The 19870-nt window shown below is 37.4% G+C and overlaps 2 protein-coding genes across 3 annotated transcripts in view; both read left to right on the top strand.

Moving 5' to 3' along the window:
- The first annotated feature begins 22 nt into the window (after nucleotides 1–22).
- On the top strand, nucleotides 23–3909 carry LOC124286591. Of its 2 annotated transcripts, XM_046722965.1 has the most exons (4): nucleotides 23–98; nucleotides 198–356; nucleotides 1166–1217; nucleotides 2493–3909. In XM_046722965.1, the coding sequence occupies exons 2-4, from the start codon at nucleotides 253–255 to the stop codon at nucleotides 2886–2888; spliced, it is 552 nt and encodes a 183-aa protein (XP_046578921.1). In that variant the 5' UTR covers nucleotides 23–98; nucleotides 198–252; the 3' UTR covers nucleotides 2889–3909. The 2 variants fall into 2 exon arrangements, with proteins under 2 accessions (XP_046578921.1, XP_046578920.1); XM_046722964.1 differs by lacking the exon at nucleotides 23–98 and having other exon boundaries at nucleotides 121–356.
- Nucleotides 3910–9629: 5720 nt separating this feature from the next.
- Nucleotides 9630–19870, top strand: part of LOC124286594 (putative RNA-binding protein EEED8.10) — a 36999-nt gene continuing 26758 nt past the window's right edge. The window contains exons 1-5 of the mRNA XM_046722967.1: nucleotides 9630–9665; nucleotides 10195–10469; nucleotides 10834–10928; nucleotides 11360–11443; nucleotides 14075–14174. Coding sequence (XP_046578923.1) covers nucleotides 10197–10469; nucleotides 10834–10928; nucleotides 11360–11443; nucleotides 14075–14174 — 552 coding nt within the window. The 5' untranslated portion in view covers nucleotides 9630–9665; nucleotides 10195–10196. The remainder of the gene's footprint in view (nucleotides 9666–10194; nucleotides 10470–10833; nucleotides 10929–11359; nucleotides 11444–14074; nucleotides 14175–19870) is intronic.

Raw genomic sequence — 19870 nt, 5'->3', positions numbered from 1 at the left:
TCCAGCACGCACAATGTAAACAAACTCAACCAGTCAATTAGTATTATTTTTGCGCTTATTGACAGCGTATGTCGTGCAGAGAAATAAATTTTGAATTGGTAGGCATTCATATACCATAAAATTAAACGAAATTTATACCGGGAGTTTGTCTAGTGCATGTTGTGTGCGACCTTCAATAATACCTTTTCGTGTTGCAGGTGAAAGAAAGTCTGCTCCTAACATTGGTGGAGGACAGCGGAAGAACGGACAAACATGGCGGATACGTTGTTCTTCAACCGACCCCAGAGTCGATACCCTTACTGGGTTAACATTCCCCCGACTGTCCCGAAATATCCTTCGTCACAAGAAATGTTCAGGTATGCTTGCATTTTCACCCTTCACGTCTCCCTATATAGTGACAGCTCTTACTGTCGAGTGTGAAGTGTCTTCCTCAAAATGTTATTATCCGGTAACTTACTTGGGGTATGATGTTTATGACAGTATAGTTTGTATCACATTCATCAAAATACGATTCTTCGAACCATTTTTGTAAACGAGTGAAATGTGCCCAACCTGGGTCCCGTTTCACAAAGGTATCGTAGCGCCAAGGTGATGGTAAATCTTATACTTTAACATAGACTTACGACAGTCGTAGCGCTACGATCTTTTGTGAAACGGGGCCCCAAGTGACAAATACAGTTTTCGAGAAACGGTGCAGCTTAGAAATAGGCCTACTTTTGGTCATCCCAATTTTGTTAGTGAAAAGGAGTACATGAACCCATATATTGCGTTTGTATGTTGTTGTTGTTGTTGTAGTTTTAAGTGTAAGAGGATGATGGGGTAGTCTAGTGGTTAAAGCGTTCGCTCGTCACCCAGGAGACCATTTTCCATGTACATGCCGTGATATCTGCTGGAATATAGCTAAAAACAGCGTAACCCACCTCACTTTAAGACCTCCGGGTTTGAAATGACAGCCAATGATCGTCCTAAGAGGCGACTAACGGGATCGGGTGGTCAGGTACGCTGACTTGGTTGATGCATGTCATCGTATCCCAGTTGAATTGATCGATGCTCATAATGTCGATCACTTGATTGTCTGGTCCAGACTATGTTATTTACAGATCGCCGCTATGTGTGGCGTTAAACATTTTATTTCATATCTAATATTTTACTCATCATTTACCAGGCGAAGTGTTCCAGAAAAATACACGTCTAAAGTTGGCCGCGAGTCCTATCAGGTATGTATTCTCGGTCAGTGAAGCATCGTGACCATCAGATGCACATGCCCCAACCTTATTGATCTGGTTGTCTTTTCATGAAACTAAGTGAACACGTGCTTCCTTTCTGTCGACATGTGTGAAACATATATATGGCGTCCGAGAAGTAGTTATATGCGGGTTCCAAATTGTCTAATTAATGACAACATCGTTCCAAGACATAAAGGAATGGATATTGCCCCACATATTACACTCTCTGCCAAACTTAATGATTACATATCCTCGCACTGATGTTATGATCATAGTTTTGATGTAGTAGTGACTTGAGTGAGTGATATGGGATAGAATTCCAGTTGCACCACGTCAGTTTAAATATTGGAGAGAACAGTTGATTTCTAGGATATGGGGCCTGATAGCGTTCGTAGCGATAAAATATGTTTACGATAGGTCCTAATGTGACGAACGCTTTGTGGATCGAGACCCAGGTCTCAGAAATCAATGAGCACTGGCATGGTGCTGCCAGACCAAGGGGCATTATCAGCGTGAGTGCTATTGAAGTGACGATCATATGTTCCTGGCGTGTCCAAGGGACAAAACTCTGCACGGCGGATTGTGCCGCCTTAGACGATTGGGCGACCAAATCAAATAAAATACAACAAATCCACTTCACAAATAAGTGACATACAGGTTTACACTGTTCGACACACATATTTAGAACGACGTGGTACTGATTTTAATTAGTGTTGTTTTTGGTTTTTTTGGTTTTTGTAAAATAACAAACTTGCCAGGAACTTTCTTTTTTTCCCCCACACATATCATTCATCGAGGTTAAAGGAGGATTGACCTCAAACCAGTTTGCAGTCCTAGCAAGTCTGATTGAGGGTTCCGAAACCATATAGCTCTTTTATTGTCATACATTTTATGACCTTGAATAACTTAGCGGACAACTGATACTTTATAATGCTAATAAAATTGGAGACATGAGGCTATTGATAACAACGTTTAATTCAGCCCGGAACAAAGTTAGGGTAGCAAATGAGTTCAGGGTATCATAAAAGGATGGCGGTATCATAAAAGAAATGGGTCCCAGACCATGCAAAATATTATCAGGACGAGTCAAAATTAATCATTCATGTTAATGAACTTTTGGATAGCAGTAGTCGTGTCAAGAGCCCACACAAATAATGCAAATCAAGTATCAAGATAAGTGTATCGTGTCTACATTTTCGGGATATGTACATGTATCGATACGGATATTAGTTTATCAAGTCAAATATATAAAGAACTCTGTTCCAGCACTGGACAGACAAATGGTACGACAATGGTGAACCAATGCGCCGCCAGGAGGAGCTACCAAAGGTCGTTGACCGACACGAGCCATGTCAACGTCCTTGGGAGTACAGAATGGGCACTTCCGCTATCCCCAAATGGTCACGTGAGGGCAAGGACTGGCCAGTCGACGACAGGAAGTACCTAAGATCAGGTCGACCGGTCACCGAAACTATGCGAGCCCGGGGCATGAACCGTCTGAGCGCTCGGGAAGATAACCTCTACCCGTTCTCAAACTACATGACCTCTACATACCGGAAACCTGTATATTCCATATACGGCCCCCTACAGCGGCCCCAGGTGTACGGCATCACGCACCAACACAACCAACACGGATTCATGCCCTTTGAGGATTACTATTAATAGTGTTGTATAACTGGTTAAATATTTGATACCAGTTACGTTTGTACATAAGGTATATGCATAATGTTTTGTCTTTGATTGTCATTCTTTGTAACAGAAGCAGATTTTTCGTTTTGTAAGCTACTGGTGCTGAAAATATAAAAAATGGTCATATGATCAAATATGTTTTGAAAACAATTATCTCGTCGCTTTAGTGTTTCCTGAATGTCCTTTACGATCAAACATCTCAGAGCGAGGTCAGTGTAACCATTGTAGAAGCGTTTGTGTCGGAGGGAAACGTGTCTGGGCCTAGATTTTCGAAGCTCTCTTAGTCGTAACTTAATGTTAATGTATGGCACTTGACGACTATCTTAGCGCTCAGAGAGCTTGCGAAAATCTAGGCCCTGGTTTGTTTGAGGATGGGTCTTAAGTGTATCCAGCTGGTGCAGGGATGGAGATAGTTGAGTTATGGGAAAATACTTTTTGATAATTGGAACAATTTGCGAAGATTCGTAATGTATTCAGTACATTTATTTTTGTAAACTCAAACTGCATCACGTATGCTTAATCATGCTAAGTGTTTAGACAATACCATTTTTGGCTTTGTTTTGAAGAGTTCCGAATAACACTTGAACAACACCAGAGTTTCCCTCAAGGCACTGTAAATTGGTACATCCTTTATTTTATTTCGTACAAAGGATTGTATATGTAGACATAGAAATTTTACATGTTGTCCTCGATGCGCCCTTTCCGGGCTGCAAGCTGGAGAGTAGTAGACAGGTTCAGACAGTGTTTTAACTCACTTTTAACAGGACAAGGTGTCACAACTTTGAATGCAATACCTGTCGTTACATACGTTCGCTACCTCAATGCATGTCACACTTTGGATGTAATGTGTAGTTTGTGTACGTTGTTCAAACTCAGCCCCTTCTCAATGCTGCGACATTGGATGTGTAAATAACTACCCACTGACAACAGATCATGGCACTTGTATATATAAGTCTTTTGGATGAACTTGTAAAGAAATAAACCAACAACCTATCCCGTGTGTTGGTTGTGCTTTCAGACCGCTTCGTGGTCAAGTGGATAGAGCGTTTGTCTAGGGAGCGGAAGGTCTGCGGCCGATGCCCAGCCGCGTTAAACCAAAACTTGGTAAAACTGGCACTTGATGTTACCCTGCCTGGGCGCATGGAGATGTTTTGTGAGTCATACTCAAGATTCTAAGATGCTTCGGTGAAAGATCAAACTTTCTTACACACCCGTGGGTGAGAAACCCATCCGAGAAAACTGGTATCACACATGTGTGAGATCGATTTCTAATCCCGTTATTGGCTACTCCATGGTGATGACCTAGGGTCAGGGTATGACGGACTACTTTCCTGATTAAAATTCATTGATAAGTTACTCGTGCTTCAATTGAACAGAAACCTGTTACTCGTGCAAAAATACCCCTTTACACACCCTACCTGTTATTTTCGCGATTGCAACATAAACAGGTATTTATACAATGAGTCACAAGTAGAATAAATATAACACAAATCTATTTATTTTCTAATTCCTTCTTTATTAAGACTTTTGATTTCTAGTCATGGGATTCAAAATGGCTCCAACAATCAGAGATACCTGTGTAAACAATTATGTGAAAATCACCGTCACACTGGTACTTTTACTGGAGAGATGCGACAAGTGTCGTGTCGTCTTGCAAAAATACCTGACACGATAACGTCAGTGCCTGTCCATTGTGAGATCGATTTGCCCTCGTTGTTTCTTTGATGCATTGATGAAAGATGACATTTTTCACTGACACACATAATGAAGACCCACTTCCAGCCCGAGATACTATATGTGATTCCAATGTTATCAAATTCACCCATGACAATCTGAACCAAAACACACTCGTTGAAACAATGTACAACATGGTACGTTTTGCAAGGCTTCATGAGTGCAAATGGCGGCACACGTCCTTTCTATTCCAATCGAACATGTATACAGGAACAGTTGATCTACGCATAAGTCATTGCTCAAGATATTCCTCCTACGCATGATAATGAAAAGTTTATGTCTTGATAACTTACAGGATGTAATCAACTCACATTTCATACTGAAAACTCCGTAAATTGCATTACATTCCAAGTGGCAGTTTCTGGTTCAGGAAAACGAGAAGGATGTGGCGAAGAAGAGTAGTCCCCATTGACAGTGAACGTAACCTCGTGCAATGTCACATTCAAAGGCACACTTGGGTGCACCTAATTACACACACCTCAATAGTTTTGGCTCCGGTCGATGGGAGAACATTGAACGTAAACTGGTACACAAGTACAGATCCCCAATGTGCAGAGATATCCAAAACAATCTTCCGATGACGACACCACCAAGCGATAACGATGACGTCACTCGCTCAAATATTTTACGCTTGCAAGAATTAAAATCATCCACATTTGCATGGTAACATCATCGTTTTAGAGGGTTTAATTAAAACTGTTGTTTAAAACGTATTTAACTCGCTTTCGCCTCGTTAAATACGTTTTGAAACAACTCGTTGTAAGATAAATGGTATCTGACAGACACTCTCGTTTAGTAATCTCTATTTATTACCCACGTGGTCAACGTATGGGTAGTTGCATATTAATCTCGTACGTCACACGAGTGTCGTATCGCGTTGACATGTGTCGTAACGACTTGACCTGAGAGTAACGATTTGATTGGATAACCGATGACCTCTCAATTAGGTCACATTCTGACGTAACTATTTGTTCATTCATAACAAACACGTGAATTCATTCATTCTACAACTTAAATGCATTGTGGAATGTAAACATTGCGAACGTTGCCGTGTCGCTGTTTAATTGTGAGTCGAACTGAGACATTATATCCGTCGAAAACATAAACGCAATGTTTCCACCAGTGATGTTAGCCGAATGAAGCAACTGGAAACCAAGAAACGAGGTGCAACGGAGTAGTTTACTGTAGGAATCTGTACGAGGCGATGACAACTGACATGCATCGTGACGTCGGTTACCATGGCAGTGACGTCATTAGTGTGACGTCATGCAAATATTGTACTACAGTACAAAACTCTTCCGCAACCTCTTTATGAAACCGGTTTCGGTTTGAAACCAAAACATAAAAAAATACGCTATTTTGTCAATTTAAATGCATGTAAGACGTGGGTAATAAATAATATTATCTCGGTCTTCATTACATACGAATTATACGAAACTCGTGATCTTCCTATAGTTATCCGACCTCGCTTCGCCTCGGTCAGATACCATAAGAAGGACACTCTGTTTCGTATAATTCTGTATGTAATGAGACCTCGTGTAGTATTCTCTATTTATCAGGCGATAATGTGCACTTTTTGCATTACGTCACAATGTATTGGCGTCACTGCGCCATTCCAGTCTGCCCCCTCGTAATCGAACACTTTTGCATTACGTCACAATGTAAGCGACGTCACGATGCATGTCAGTTGTCATCGCCTCGTACAGCCTCCTACAGTAAACTACTCACTTGCATCCCGTTTCTTGGTTTCCAGTTGTTTCACACAGATAGCATCACTGGTGGATTCATTACGTTTATGTTTTCCGACGGTTAAAATGTCCTCGTGCTTTAACTATAATAGTTCAGGGCGAAAGTGTGCTTTATTACACTATACATGGTGGTAGAGCGAACTGTGTTTCTTAAATAGTGGACATAGACAGGTGCGTCACATTTCTGTAAACGCACGTAAAATACCTCGATTCAACAGAAATTCAAGGGCCGTAACTCGTGCTAGTTTTGCATCACTTCAGCCGCTTCAGCCAATATTTTATGGGTGCTTTTCAAACTTCAGTTGCTCACTCAGTTGACTAATGACATAAATGCAACATAAGGAGAAATACAGACCCGTGCAAGAAATATTCGGACCCTTGACGTAATTTCCATAGACTTTCGTGTTATTTCAGTGTAGCATAAATAATTTTCATGAAGTGAGTTTAGTATGGACCTTTGTAAAATTAGACAGGCAAATTTGAAATCATCTCTGCTCTGCGCACATAATTTCGGTTCAATTTTCCGACCACTATTTAACTAATGACATCACATTTATCAACGTGCGTATGGTTCCACAATGGACAATCCCATAGTTCGCCATGTTAAAGGAGTTCACGGCACTGTACATATGTTGATTACATTTTTGCCGGAAAACGGAATATTAAACAGAAATTATTATGATTGTAGGTAAGATGATTCTTCACAAATGTGCAAAATTTGACTTGGATCTTACGAAAATTAAATTCATGAAAATGATTTATGCTACACTAAATTAACAAGTAAGTCTATGGAAATTACGTCAAGCGTTCGAATACTTTTTGCACGGGTCTGTATATATATTTATTTCACAGACATTTCATCAACGATAAAGTAGTAACAAATAATTGTACATGACTACACAATGCCATATAGAAAGTGGTGAAATGTAACATATGTTATATTTGGTATAACACTTTCTTAGTAAAGTACAAATTCTAGTACGTTTTGGGGATGAGTCCTATCCGGAATTTAAACCAACACCATCAGAGTCAGGCACCAAATCGCCATCACACAAAGTCAGCCGCCTAACCCGCACAGCCACCGCGACTTCCACAAAAATGGAAGTCGGACAACTTTGTACTTTACTAAGAAAGTGTAATCCCAAATATAACATGTTACATTTCACCACTTTCTAAATGGCATTGTGTAGTCATAGCTTCCGGCCATGAGAGCCGTTCCAATTTACACTTGTCAGAGGGGTACACAAAGTCCGCAGTCTAGACTACCAGTTGTCCGACTTCCATTTTTGTGGAATAGTCCAATAGTAAATTGTGCGTAACGAGAGTCACGGCAGGATGATGTAAAAACAAACATGGACGTGAGAGATGAATTCACCGATTTGAAAATAAAGGTTGATTGAAACGATGTATGGCGCTTTTACCTCACCTTAATTTGTTCTGTCTGTTGAAGTGAAATACGCAGTATTTGTCTGAGAATTCATGATTTCAGAACTGTGCTACAAAGGCAGTAATGTACGTAACATTTCATGTTCATGGAACCCTTTTAAGAAACAAACACATTCAAATACTTCTTTTTGAAATAATTGCGTAGATTATCGTGTAATTGTCGACTTGTCTCTTGTCTCTAAACGTTTGTATTTAGTGAACACCACACGAACCAAATGATGTACAGAGTGGTGCAAAAAGTATTCGTACACTTGACGTCATTTCCATAGACTTACATGTTATTTCAGTGTAGCATAAATAATTTTCATGAAGTGAGTTTGGGATGTATCTTTGTATAATTCTACTGGCAAATTTGAAATCATCTCATCTAAGCACATAATTTCAGTTCAATTTTCAGACCACTATTTAACTAATGACATCACATTTATCAACTTACGTATGGTTCCACAATGCACAATCCCATAGGCCGCCATGTTAGAGGAGTTCACGGCATTGTACATACCTTGATTAAATTGTTGCCATTTGATAAATAAGCAACGGAAAATTAAACAGAAATTATGTAATTTTAGGTAAGATGATTCTTCACAAATGTGCAAAATTTGACTTGGATCTTACGAAAATTTAATTCATGAAAATGATTTCTGCTAAACTAAATTAACATGTAAGTCTATGGAAATTACGTCAAGCGTCCGAATACTTTTTGCACGACTCTGTAGTTTGAAATTACACGGACATGGTTTTGGGTCGAAAAGATAAGTGACCTTTGAAGATCTCAACAGGAACTATTCTTTGATATTCATGACAGTTATTTTGTTGCGTTTTTATCACCAGAGTATTCTCCACTACGGTAAGAAAGAAGAAAATATCTCTGTTAACCTCTGTTTAATACTGATGAATGTAATCGAGTATCGCTTTCACCGTAACGTACATTACTTAGCTACGTTTTTGGAAACTCGAACCATTACCTTGAGTCGCAAAATAGTATGTTTAAAACAAAGATTACTTGACAACTCTTGTTGTATTTTATGTACCAAATACTCTGAAATATTCTTATAGTTAATGAAAACATATTAACTTTATTTTTCGGCTTTTGATATGATCAAATGAGCCCATTTAATGATGTGGGAATGTAATCCTTGGAATTTCCGATTTACATGTATAAAGAAGAAAATATATGTCCATGGCGACGAAATATAGCTATAATATGCTCTGAGAAAAATCAAATCTCAATCGCGTATGTTTTCAGTTTATAAAAACTACTTAAAAACGTGATAGGTCTCGTGGCCATAAATCATTTTAGTGAATATAAGTAACTCATTAAACTCCGGTTATTCATTTTAATTTGAAAAATCATTTGGTGTATACCCTTTTTCAGTAAAAAAATAGTCGAATTCAAGTATTTAACAATAAAACCTCAGTTTGCACCTGCAAATAATTAAATTTACGTAAGTGAGAGAAGAAACTCTAAAAGCTGTAAAGGGTGGCTTTAGGAACCCGGCTAGGTACTTCGGGTACCTGGTTCAGGGGCGTAGGAACGGTTTTCAGAGCTGGGGAGGGGGGCTAATTTATGAAAAGTATTGAAAATCAAATGAAATTGTAGTTATGGTAAGGTAGATATAGTTTCGTCTTGAAAAAGTGGGGGCTAAGCCCCACCCCTACCCCCACCCCCCGTTCCTACGCCCCTGTGGTTCCATAATTTCTACCCGTCCAAGCCCCACTTTCAATCCCAAAGTGAAACAAAGGAACGGTAGCGAGATGCGAATAAAGGGAGATCACTCTAGTTTCGTCTCCCTCTATCGCTGTACGGAATGAATTCAATCAAGTAAGTTAATTCCTGAAACAATATGTTCGTGAAGTTATTCAACGTCTGAAAACGATATTGGTAATGACGTTATATTTATTAGACGCAGCCCTACATTATACATTTGATAACATAATGTTACCACATGCATTAGAGCGAGTATACTTTCAGTTTATGACAATCTTAAAGTTTGGAACTTGAGTCGAACAACTCTTATGGCAAGTCATGCTACCTTTATAAATGTTCACTATCCAGCATTTCCAACACATGTATATTAGCATTCGTCAGTCACATACTCTAATCCATATAGTGTTATTTTTTAAGATATATAAAGCAATTTCACGTTGAAGAATGCTGAAGATATGTGCTGATGAGGCTAACACAAACAGACAATATTCATATTTAGCAACTACGTACAGACGAGGATGTTGTCGTGTGCATTGAACCTTTGCCAGCAAGAACATTGTCTAATATCAGCCCTACAACCTAGTCAACCATGTCATCATCTTTAATATAACAATAAATAGGGAAAATACTATTTTTGACACAGAAATGGAACATAAGGAGTCGAAGGAAGAGAACACATTTGCAGAAGATGGAGAAGAAGATTTCACAGATGTAAAAGAAGATTTCACAGATGGAGAAGAAGATTTCACAGATGCAGGACAGGACACTGATGTCACCGATGCATTTGAACATTGTCTGCATGTCGCAGATACAGTTGTTGCTGAGCAGGCCGATGCCAATGAAGAAGCTAGTGATACAGAGTCCGAAGATAAATATGGGCTACAACAAAAAATATTTGTGGGGAATGTCGGATATAGGGTAATACATATCATGGAACTGAAAACAAATGTAACATTTTTATGACAGTACAAGATTGTGAACACTTAGTGGCACTCTTCATATTAATTCATGATACAGATGAAGTCTTTCTGCTTCAGAAATGTCTTTTTGATGAATATTGCCCCAAAAAGATGTGCAGGTGATAATCTCTGGATGTCATATTACTGTAGTGTTGCTGAATATGGGGAAAACACACTCACTCACTTTACTCACTCACTCACTCACTCACTTGCTCACTCACTTGCTCACTCACTTGCTCACTCACTCACTCACTCACTCACTCACTCACTCACTCACTCACTTACTTACTTACTTACTCACTTACTCACTCACTCCATTTCAGGTTAGCTGGCATCAACTGAAAGATTTCTTCTATAAGTTTGGAAAGGTTACATACACCCATGTAGTGAAGGATCATTTGAAGAAGAGGCCCAGAGGGTATGTGGTATGGTGATGCTGTTTGATTAAATCATAACAATTATATCTGAATGTTATTCAGGACCTGGTCAATCATTATAGGGATGATGGGGGCATAAGAAATCTTTCATCAAGTATGGAAGGGAAGAGATGTAGCAAATACGACCAATCGCTCTATCCCATCCCACCCCAATCCCTTACCTATGATAAATTACTAGTGTTTTACAATGTTTCTTATTAGATTAAATATAATGAATTATGTACTTTGTGCCTTAATAGTATAATGGGTTTTAACAAATGAACTGTTTGAATGTTGGAAAACATTTCTTCTTGAATTGCTCTCTACACAGGTTGAGATCTTCAGGACATAGGTTGAAATATAAATATGTTACTATACAGTTTTTAAAATTTTTGGTATATTTGAGCATTTGCAAATGTTGTATGTCTATCAGGATAGCATTCGTGTCATTCGCCACCAAGGAGGAGGCAGACAGTGCTCTACAGGCATCGAGGGATGAGCTGGTGTTGGAGGGGAGGTAACTCTACAAGTTTCTGTGCAGTCCAACCTAATCTGCTTATCACACTATGAATGATCTTAACATTCAGAGAGTCGAAACCCTTTACAAACACACACACACTTCTTACAACATGATCATTATGTAATTAACACCTTAACTTCACTTATACTGTACTCACCCTTGTCTACTGTGATGTCACTTGCATTGTGACGTCATAACTCAGTTATGACGTCATAGTGACGACGTCATAGTCCCAGCTGTCAGTTCACCTGATGAAAGGACCTGGAATGGTCTCGAAACGTCGTGAGGGAAATTATAAAGAAGTTTAATCCATAAAAATATCTTGGACATGATCAGTGTTGATTCTATGTCCCAGAAGGTCCCCATCATCCGATGGTTGTTAGTGAGTGAGTGAGTGAGTTTAGTTTTATGCAGCACTCAGCAGTATTCCAGCAATATGGCTGGGGTCTGTAAATAATCAAGTCTGGACCAGACAATCCAGTGATCAACAGCATGAACATCAATCTACGCAGTTGGGATACATTGACATGTGTCAACCAATTCAGTGAGCCTGACCACCTGATCCCGTCGGTCACCTCTTATTTACAAGCATGGGTTGCTGAAGTTTAATTGTAACCCAGATCTTCACGGACCTGCTGGTTATTAGAGGCAAGTTAGTGGATTGGGTGGTCTATCACTGTGGGGGCGGTGGGGTAGCCTAATGGTTAAAGCATCTGCTCATCACTCTGAAGACCTGGGTTCGATTCCCCACATGAGTACAACTGTGTGCAGCCTATTTCTGGTGTTCCCCGCCGTGATATTGCTTGAATATTGCTAAAAGTGGCGTAAAACCATACTCATTCACTATTGCTGGTAACTATTACTGTGACTTGATTAATGACATGTCATCGTATCCTGCTAGCGTGGATTGTTGCTGTCAACATCAATCTCTGACATGTCTGCTATATATATGTATTACCCAGGTGGTAATCTCGTACGTCACATGAGTGTCGTATCGTGTTGACCTGTGTGACAGTGTGATGTCATGCAAAAAGTGTACTACAGAACACAATTCTTCCGCAACCTCTTTATAAAACCGGTTTCGGTTTGAAGCCATAAAAGTAACAAAAATACGCTATTTTGTAAATTTTATGCATGTAAGACGTGGGTAATAAATAAAATACCACACTCAGTCTTATTAGATATGAATTATATGAAACTCGTGACCTAACTATGGTCTCTGACCTTACTTCCGCTCGGTCAGATACCATAGGAAGGACACTCGTTTCATATAATTTGTATGTAATGAGACCTCGAGTAGTATTCTCTATAGTTATTTTCATAAAACTGGGATAGTGCTTCGTGTGACTTAAAACAACAAACAAGCATGTCATTCAGCATTAAAGAAGCAATGCCAGAGATATATGTGTGAGGTTCACCAATGACTTCACAACTATCAATGATGACTCAAGATCCTTTTTGACAAAGATGTCTGAATCAGTGGTTCATATTGTACACTTATTCAGATATATCCAGTACTTTTACCAAATAGTTTGTTAACATTCCTATCTTGTCATGACATGGTAGAAAGAAGTGGTTAAGGAACTCCTCAACATGTCATAAAATTGTAAGTTATGTTTTATGTGGTATGTCCATATATGTACTCTTATGCTAGGGGTGTCCACAAACGTGCATCTTACCAATATATTGATATAAATCGTGATACTTGAGTTAATATAATATTCTGCATGTTTTCAGTGGCCAGGATATTGCTAAACTTTGTAAATAAAATTACAGAATTAAATCATGAACCAGTACATGGGAAGACCTATTTTGTATTGTATTGCCAGGTGTAAATTCATCATTGTTTAACTGTGATGTCCCTACTCCTTCTGTGTCATGTTGTAAGGAGAAATGACTACAGTATTGTGGCAAAAGTACTGTGATGTGCTGATAACTGTCTCAATAGGCCTATTTTTTAGAGGTATCAGCTGCTATATTTCTGTTGATTTATGAAGGCCTCCATGTCCGTACAGTAAATGTTTGGCGGTTCAATTCCTGGCCATATCAGACCAAAAGATGGTACTTGTTGTTACCTTTCCTGATGCTTGGTTTGAAAGAGAGTGTGAGCGAGTGAGTTTAGTTTTACGTCGCACTCAGCAATATTCCAGCTATATGGCGGCGGTCTGTAAATAATCAGGTTTGGACCAGACAATCCAGTGATCAACATCATGAGTATTAAGCTACACAATTGGGATATAATGACATGGGTCAACCAAGTCAGCGAATCTGACCACCTGATCCCGTTGGTCGCCTGTTACGACAAGGGTTGCTGAAGATCAATTCTAACCGGGATCTTCATGGGTCGGTATGAAGGCGAGAATTGGTTGCCTCAGAGTCTGAGTGGGTTATTCATGTTCAAAACTGGCAAACTATCTCAGTGGGACTGCCCTATAAAACTGGGATTAGTGTAGACAAGTACAAGCCACCCAACACACATCTACGCGCTCACGCACGCACGCACACACACGCACATGGCATGATGCACGCACTCACACGCAATTGTACATGTTACTATATATATCCAAGTAACTTGAATACGAAGTTTAACCCCATTTTACCTCAACCCACATCTTGTTTTCCCATCAGGAATTTACGAGTTCACCGAGCAGAAGAATCGAAGAGGACAACATTCAAGAAGTTCACTGGAATCCCTGCTTTGACAACTGAAGCTGGCGATACAACCAAGGTCGGTGACAAGTTCAAACACCAGGGATTTATGTGAGGCTGAGATGCAGTTATAATTCAGCATCAGATTTCCAGCAAATTCCAGTTTTCAAATTGGAGTTCAGTATATCCCAATGTCTTTGATAGTTCATGCTGTAGCAAACAAGGGCTACTTGTATTCATTGATAACCTATAAAGAACCAGTCATACCTATGAAGAGCCTTAATACTTAGTTATTATGTCATAACATTTAATATAACATTTAATTCAGTGTTTAAGGAAATAAAACTTTAAAAAAACTTATTGTAAGCAAATATTTTGGTAATATGCAATGATATTATTCATAGTGCATTCTGGCTCAGGAAAAACAAACAAAGCATTATGTATCCAGGTTGTACACAAACAAACAAAGCATTATGTATCCAGGTTGTTCACAAACAAACAAAGCATTATGTATCCTGGTTGTTCACAAACAAACAAAGCATTATGTATCCAGGTTGTTCACAAACAAACAAAGCATTATGTATCCAGGTTGTTCACAAACAAACAAAGCATTATGTATCCAGGTTGTTCACAAACAAACAAAGCATTATGTATCCAGGTTGTTCACAAACAAACAAAGCATTATGTATCCAGGTTGTTCACAAACAAACAAAGCATTATGTATCCAGGTTGTTCACAAAACAAACAAAGCATTATGTATCCAGGTTGTTCACAAACAAACAAACAAAGCATTATGTATCCAGGTTGTTCACAAACAAACAAACAAAGCATTATGTATCCAGGTTGTTCACAAACAAACAAAGCATTATGTATCCTGGTTGTTCACAAACAAACAAACAAAGCATTATGTATCCAGGTTGTTCACAAACAAACAAAGCATTTATGTATCCAGGTTGTTCACAAACAAACAAAGCATTATATATCCTGGTTGTTACAAAAAACAAACAAAGCATTATGTATCCAGGTTGTTCACAAACAAACAAAGCATTATGTATCCAGGTTGTTCACAAACAAACAAAGCATTATATATCCTGGTTGTTACAACCAACAAACAAAGCATTATGTATCCAGGTTGTTCACAAACAAACAAAGCATTATATATCCTGGTTGTTCACAAACAAACAAAGCATTATATATCCAGGTTGTTCACAAACAAACAAAGCATTATGTATCCAGGTTGTTCACAAACAAACAAAGCATTATGTATCCAGGTTGTTCACAAACAAACAAAGAATTATATATCCAGGTTGTTCACAAACAAACAAAGCATTATGTATCCAGGTTGTTCACAAACAAACAAAGCATTATGTATCCAGGTTGTTCACAAACAAACAAAGCATTATGTATCCAGGTTGTTCACAAACAAACAAAGCATTATGTATCCAGGTTGTTCACAAACAAACAAAGCATTCCAGGTTGTTCATGTATCCATCCAGGTTGTTCACAAACAAACAAAGCATTATATATCCAGGTTGTTCACAAACAACAAACAAAGCATTATATATCCAGGTTGTTCACAAACAAACAAAGCATTATATATCCAGGTTGTTCACAAAACAAACAAAGCATTATATATCCAGGGATTGTTCACAACAAACAAAGCATTATATATCCAGGTTGTTCACAAACAAACAAAGCATTATATATCCAGGTTGTTCACACAAACAAAGCAAACAAAAACAAACAAAGCATTATGTATCCAGGTTGTTCACAAACAAACAAAGCATTATGTATCCAGGTTGTTCACAAACAAACAAAGCATTATATATCCAGGTTGTTCACAAACAAACAAAGCATTATATATCCAGGTTGTTCACAAACAAACAAAGCATTATGTATCCAGGTTGTTCACAAACAAACAAAGCATTATATATCCAGGTTGTTCACAAACAAACAAAGCATTATATATCCAGGTTGTTCACAAACAAACAAAGCATTATGTATCCAGGTTGTTCACAAACAAACAAAGCATTATGTATCCAGGTTGTTCACAAACAAACAAAGCATTATATATCCAGGTTGTTCACAAACAAACAAAGCATTATATATCCAGGTTGTTCACAAACAAACAAAGCATTATATATCCAGGTTGTTCACAAACAAACAAAGCATTATATATCCAGGTTGTTCACAAACAAACAAAGCATTATGTATCCAGGTTGTTCACAAACAAACAAAGCATTATATATCCAGGTTGTTCACAAACAAACAAAGCAAATATATCATTATATATCCAGGTTGTTCACAAACAAACAAAGCATTATATATCCAGGTTGTTCACAAACAAACAAAGCATTATATATCCAGGTTGTTCACAAACAAACAAAGCATTATATATCCAGGTTGTTCACAAACAAACAAAGCATTATATATCCAGGTTGTTCACAAACAAACAAAGCATTATATATCCAGGTTGTACACAAACAAACAAAGCATTATATATCCAGGTTGTTCACAAACAAACAAAGCATTATATATCCTGGTTGTTCACAAACAAACAAAGCATTATATATCCAGGTTGTTCACAAACAAACAAAGCATTATATATCCAGGTTGTTCACAACAAACAAAGCATTATATATCCAGGTTGTTCACAAACAAACAAAGCATTATATATCCTGGTTGTTCACAAACAAACAAAGCATTATATATCCAGGTTGTTCACAAACAAACAAAGCATTATATATCCAGGTTGTTCACAAACAAACAAAGCATTATATATCCAGGTTGTACACAAACAAACAAAGCATTATATATCCAGGTTGTTCACAAACAAACAAAGCATTATATATCCTGGTTGTTCACAAACAAACAATTATATATATCAGGTTGTTCAAAGCAAACAAAGCATTATATATCCAGGTTGTTCACAAACAAACAAAGCATTATATATCCAGGTTGTTCACAAAACAAACAAAGCATTATATATCCTGGTTGTTCACAAAACAAACAAAGCATTATATATCCAGGTTGTTCACAAACAAACAAAGCATTATATATCCAGGTTGTTCACAAACAAACAAAGCATTATATATCCAGGTTGTTCACAAACAAACAAACAAAGCATTATATATCCAGGTTGTTCACACAAACAAACAAAGCATTATGTATCCAGGTTGTTCACAAACAAACAAAGCATTATATATCCAGGTTGTTCACAAACAAACAAAGCATTATATATCCAGGTTGTTCACAAACAAACAAAGCATTATATATCCAGGTGGTTGTTCACAAACAAACAAAGCATTATTATATCCAGGTTGTTCACAAACAAACAAAGCATTATGTATCCAGGTTGTTCACAAACAAACAAAGCATTATGTATCCAGGTTGTTCACAAACAAACAAAGCATTATGTATCCAGGTTGTACACAAACAAACAAAGCATTATGTATCCAGGTTGTACACAAACAAACAAACAAAGCATTATATATCCAGGTTGTTCACAAACAAACAAAGCATTATGTATCCAGGTTGTTCACAAACAAACAAACAAAGCATTATGTATCCAGGTTGTACACAAACAAACAAAGCATTATGTATCCAGGTTGTACACAAACAAACAAAGCATTATGTATCCAGGTTGTACACAAACAAACAAAGCATTATGTATCCAGGTTGTTCACAAACAAACAAAGCATTATATATCCAGGTTTGTTCACAAACAAACAAAGCATTATATATCCAGGTTGTTACAAACAAACAAACAAAGCATTATGTATCCAGGTTGTTCACAAACAAACAAACAAAGCATTATGTATCCAGGTTGTTCACAAACAGACAAACAAACAAAGCATTATGTATCCAGGTTGTTCACAAACAAACAAAGCATTATGTATCCAGGTTGTTCACAAACAAACAAAGCATTATATAAAACAAACAAAGCATGTATATCCAGGTTGTTCACGAAACAAACAAAGCATTATATATCCCAGGTTGTTCACAAACAAACAATTATGTATCAAGGTTGTTTACAAAAACAAACAAAGCATTATGTATCCAGGTTGTTCACAAACAAACAAAGCATTATGTATCCAGGTTGTTCACAAACAAACAAAGCATTATATATCCAGGTTGTTACACAAACAAACAAAGCATTATGTATCCAGGTTGTTCATAAAACAAACAAAGCATTATGTATCCAGGTTGTTCACAAACAAACAAAGCATTATATATATCATGTTGTTCACAAACAAACAAAGCATTATATATCCAGGTTGTTACAAACAAACAAACAAAGCATTATGTATCCAAGTTGTTCACAAACAAACAAAGCATTATATATCCAGGTTGTTCACAAACAAACAAAGCATTATATATCCAGGTTGTTCACAAACAAACAAAGCATCATGTATCCAGGTTGTTCACAAACAAACAAAGCATTATGTATCCAGGTTGTTCACAAAACAAACAAAGCATTATGTATCCAGGTTGTTCACAAACAAACAAACAAAGCATTATGTATCCAGGTTGTTCACAAACAAACAAAGCATTATGTATCCAGGTTGTTCACAAACAAACAAAGCATTATGTATCCAGGTTGTTACAAACAAACAAATAAAGCATATGTATCCAAGGTTGTTCACAAACAAACAAAGCATTATGTATCCAGGTTCACAAACAAACAAAGCATTATGTATCCAGGTTGTTCACAAACAAACAAACAAAGCATTATGTATCCAGGTTGTTCACGAACAAACAAACAAAGCATTATGTATCCAGGTTGTTCACAAACAAACAAAGCATCATGTATCCAGGTTGTTCACAAACAAACAAACAAAGCATTATATATCCAGGTTGTTCACAAACAAACAAACAAATAAAGCATCATGTATACAGGTTGTTCACAACAAAACAAAGCATTATGTATCCAGGTTGTTCACAAACAAACAGCATTATGTATCAAGGTTGTTCACAAACCAAAAACAAAGCATTATGTATCCAGGTTGTTCACAAACAAACAAAGCATTATATATCCAGGTTGTTCACAAACAAACAAAGCATTATGTATCCAGGTTGTTACAAAAAACAAACAAAGCATTATGTATCCAGGTTGTTCACAAACAAACAAACAAAGCATTATGTATCCAGGTTGTTCACAAACAAAAACAAAGCATTATGTATCCAGGTTGTTCACAAACAAACAAAGCATTATGTATCCAGGTTGTTCACAAAACAAACAAAGCATTATGTATCCAGGTTGTTCACAAACAAACAAAGCATTATATATATCCATGTTGTTCACAAACAAACAAAGCATTATGTATCAAGGTTGTTCACAAACAAAGCAACAAACAAAGCATTATGTATCCAGGTTGTTCACAAACAAACAAAGCATTATGTATCCAGGTTGTTCACAAACAAACAAAGCATTATTTATCAAGGTTGTTCAAAACCAACAAACAAAGCATTATGTATCCAAGTTGTTCACAAACAAACAAAGCATTATATATCCCAGGTTGTTCACAAACAAACAAAGCATTATGTATCCAGGTTGTTCACAAACACACAAAGCATTATGTATCCTGGTTGTTCACAAACAAACAAAGCATTATGTATCCAGGTTGTTCACGAACAAACAAAGCATTATGTATCCAGGTTGTTCACAAACAAACAAAGCATTATGTATCCAGGTTGTTCACAAACAAACAAAGCATTATAAATCATGTATACAGGTTGTTCACAAACAAACAAAGCATTATGTATCCCAGGTTG

The sequence above is a fragment of the Haliotis rubra genome, unplaced genomic scaffold (genome assembly GCF_003918875.1).
Source record: "Haliotis rubra isolate DU_JTF1 unplaced genomic scaffold, ASM391887v1 Scf387, whole genome shotgun sequence".
Lineage (NCBI taxonomy): Eukaryota > Metazoa > Mollusca > Gastropoda > Lepetellida > Haliotidae > Haliotis > Haliotis rubra.
The sequence above is the reverse complement of the archived record's forward strand: the minus strand, read 5'-3'. Positions and strand labels throughout refer to the sequence as shown.

What these genes read in the sequence shown, in the direction of transcription:
- LOC124286591 (XM_046722965.1), top strand. Translation starts at nt 253, where the DNA reads ATGGCGGATACGTTGTTCTTCAACCGACCCCAGAGTCGATACCCTTAC. An exon ending in TCGTCACAAGAAATGTTCAG is followed by an intron (nt 357 to 1,165) that starts GTATGCTTGCAT and finishes ATCATTTACCAG; the next exon opens with GCGAAGTGTTCCAGAAAAAT. An exon ending in TTGGCCGCGAGTCCTATCAG is followed by an intron (nt 1,218 to 2,492) that starts GTATGTATTCTC and finishes ACTCTGTTCCAG; the next exon opens with CACTGGACAGACAAATGGTA.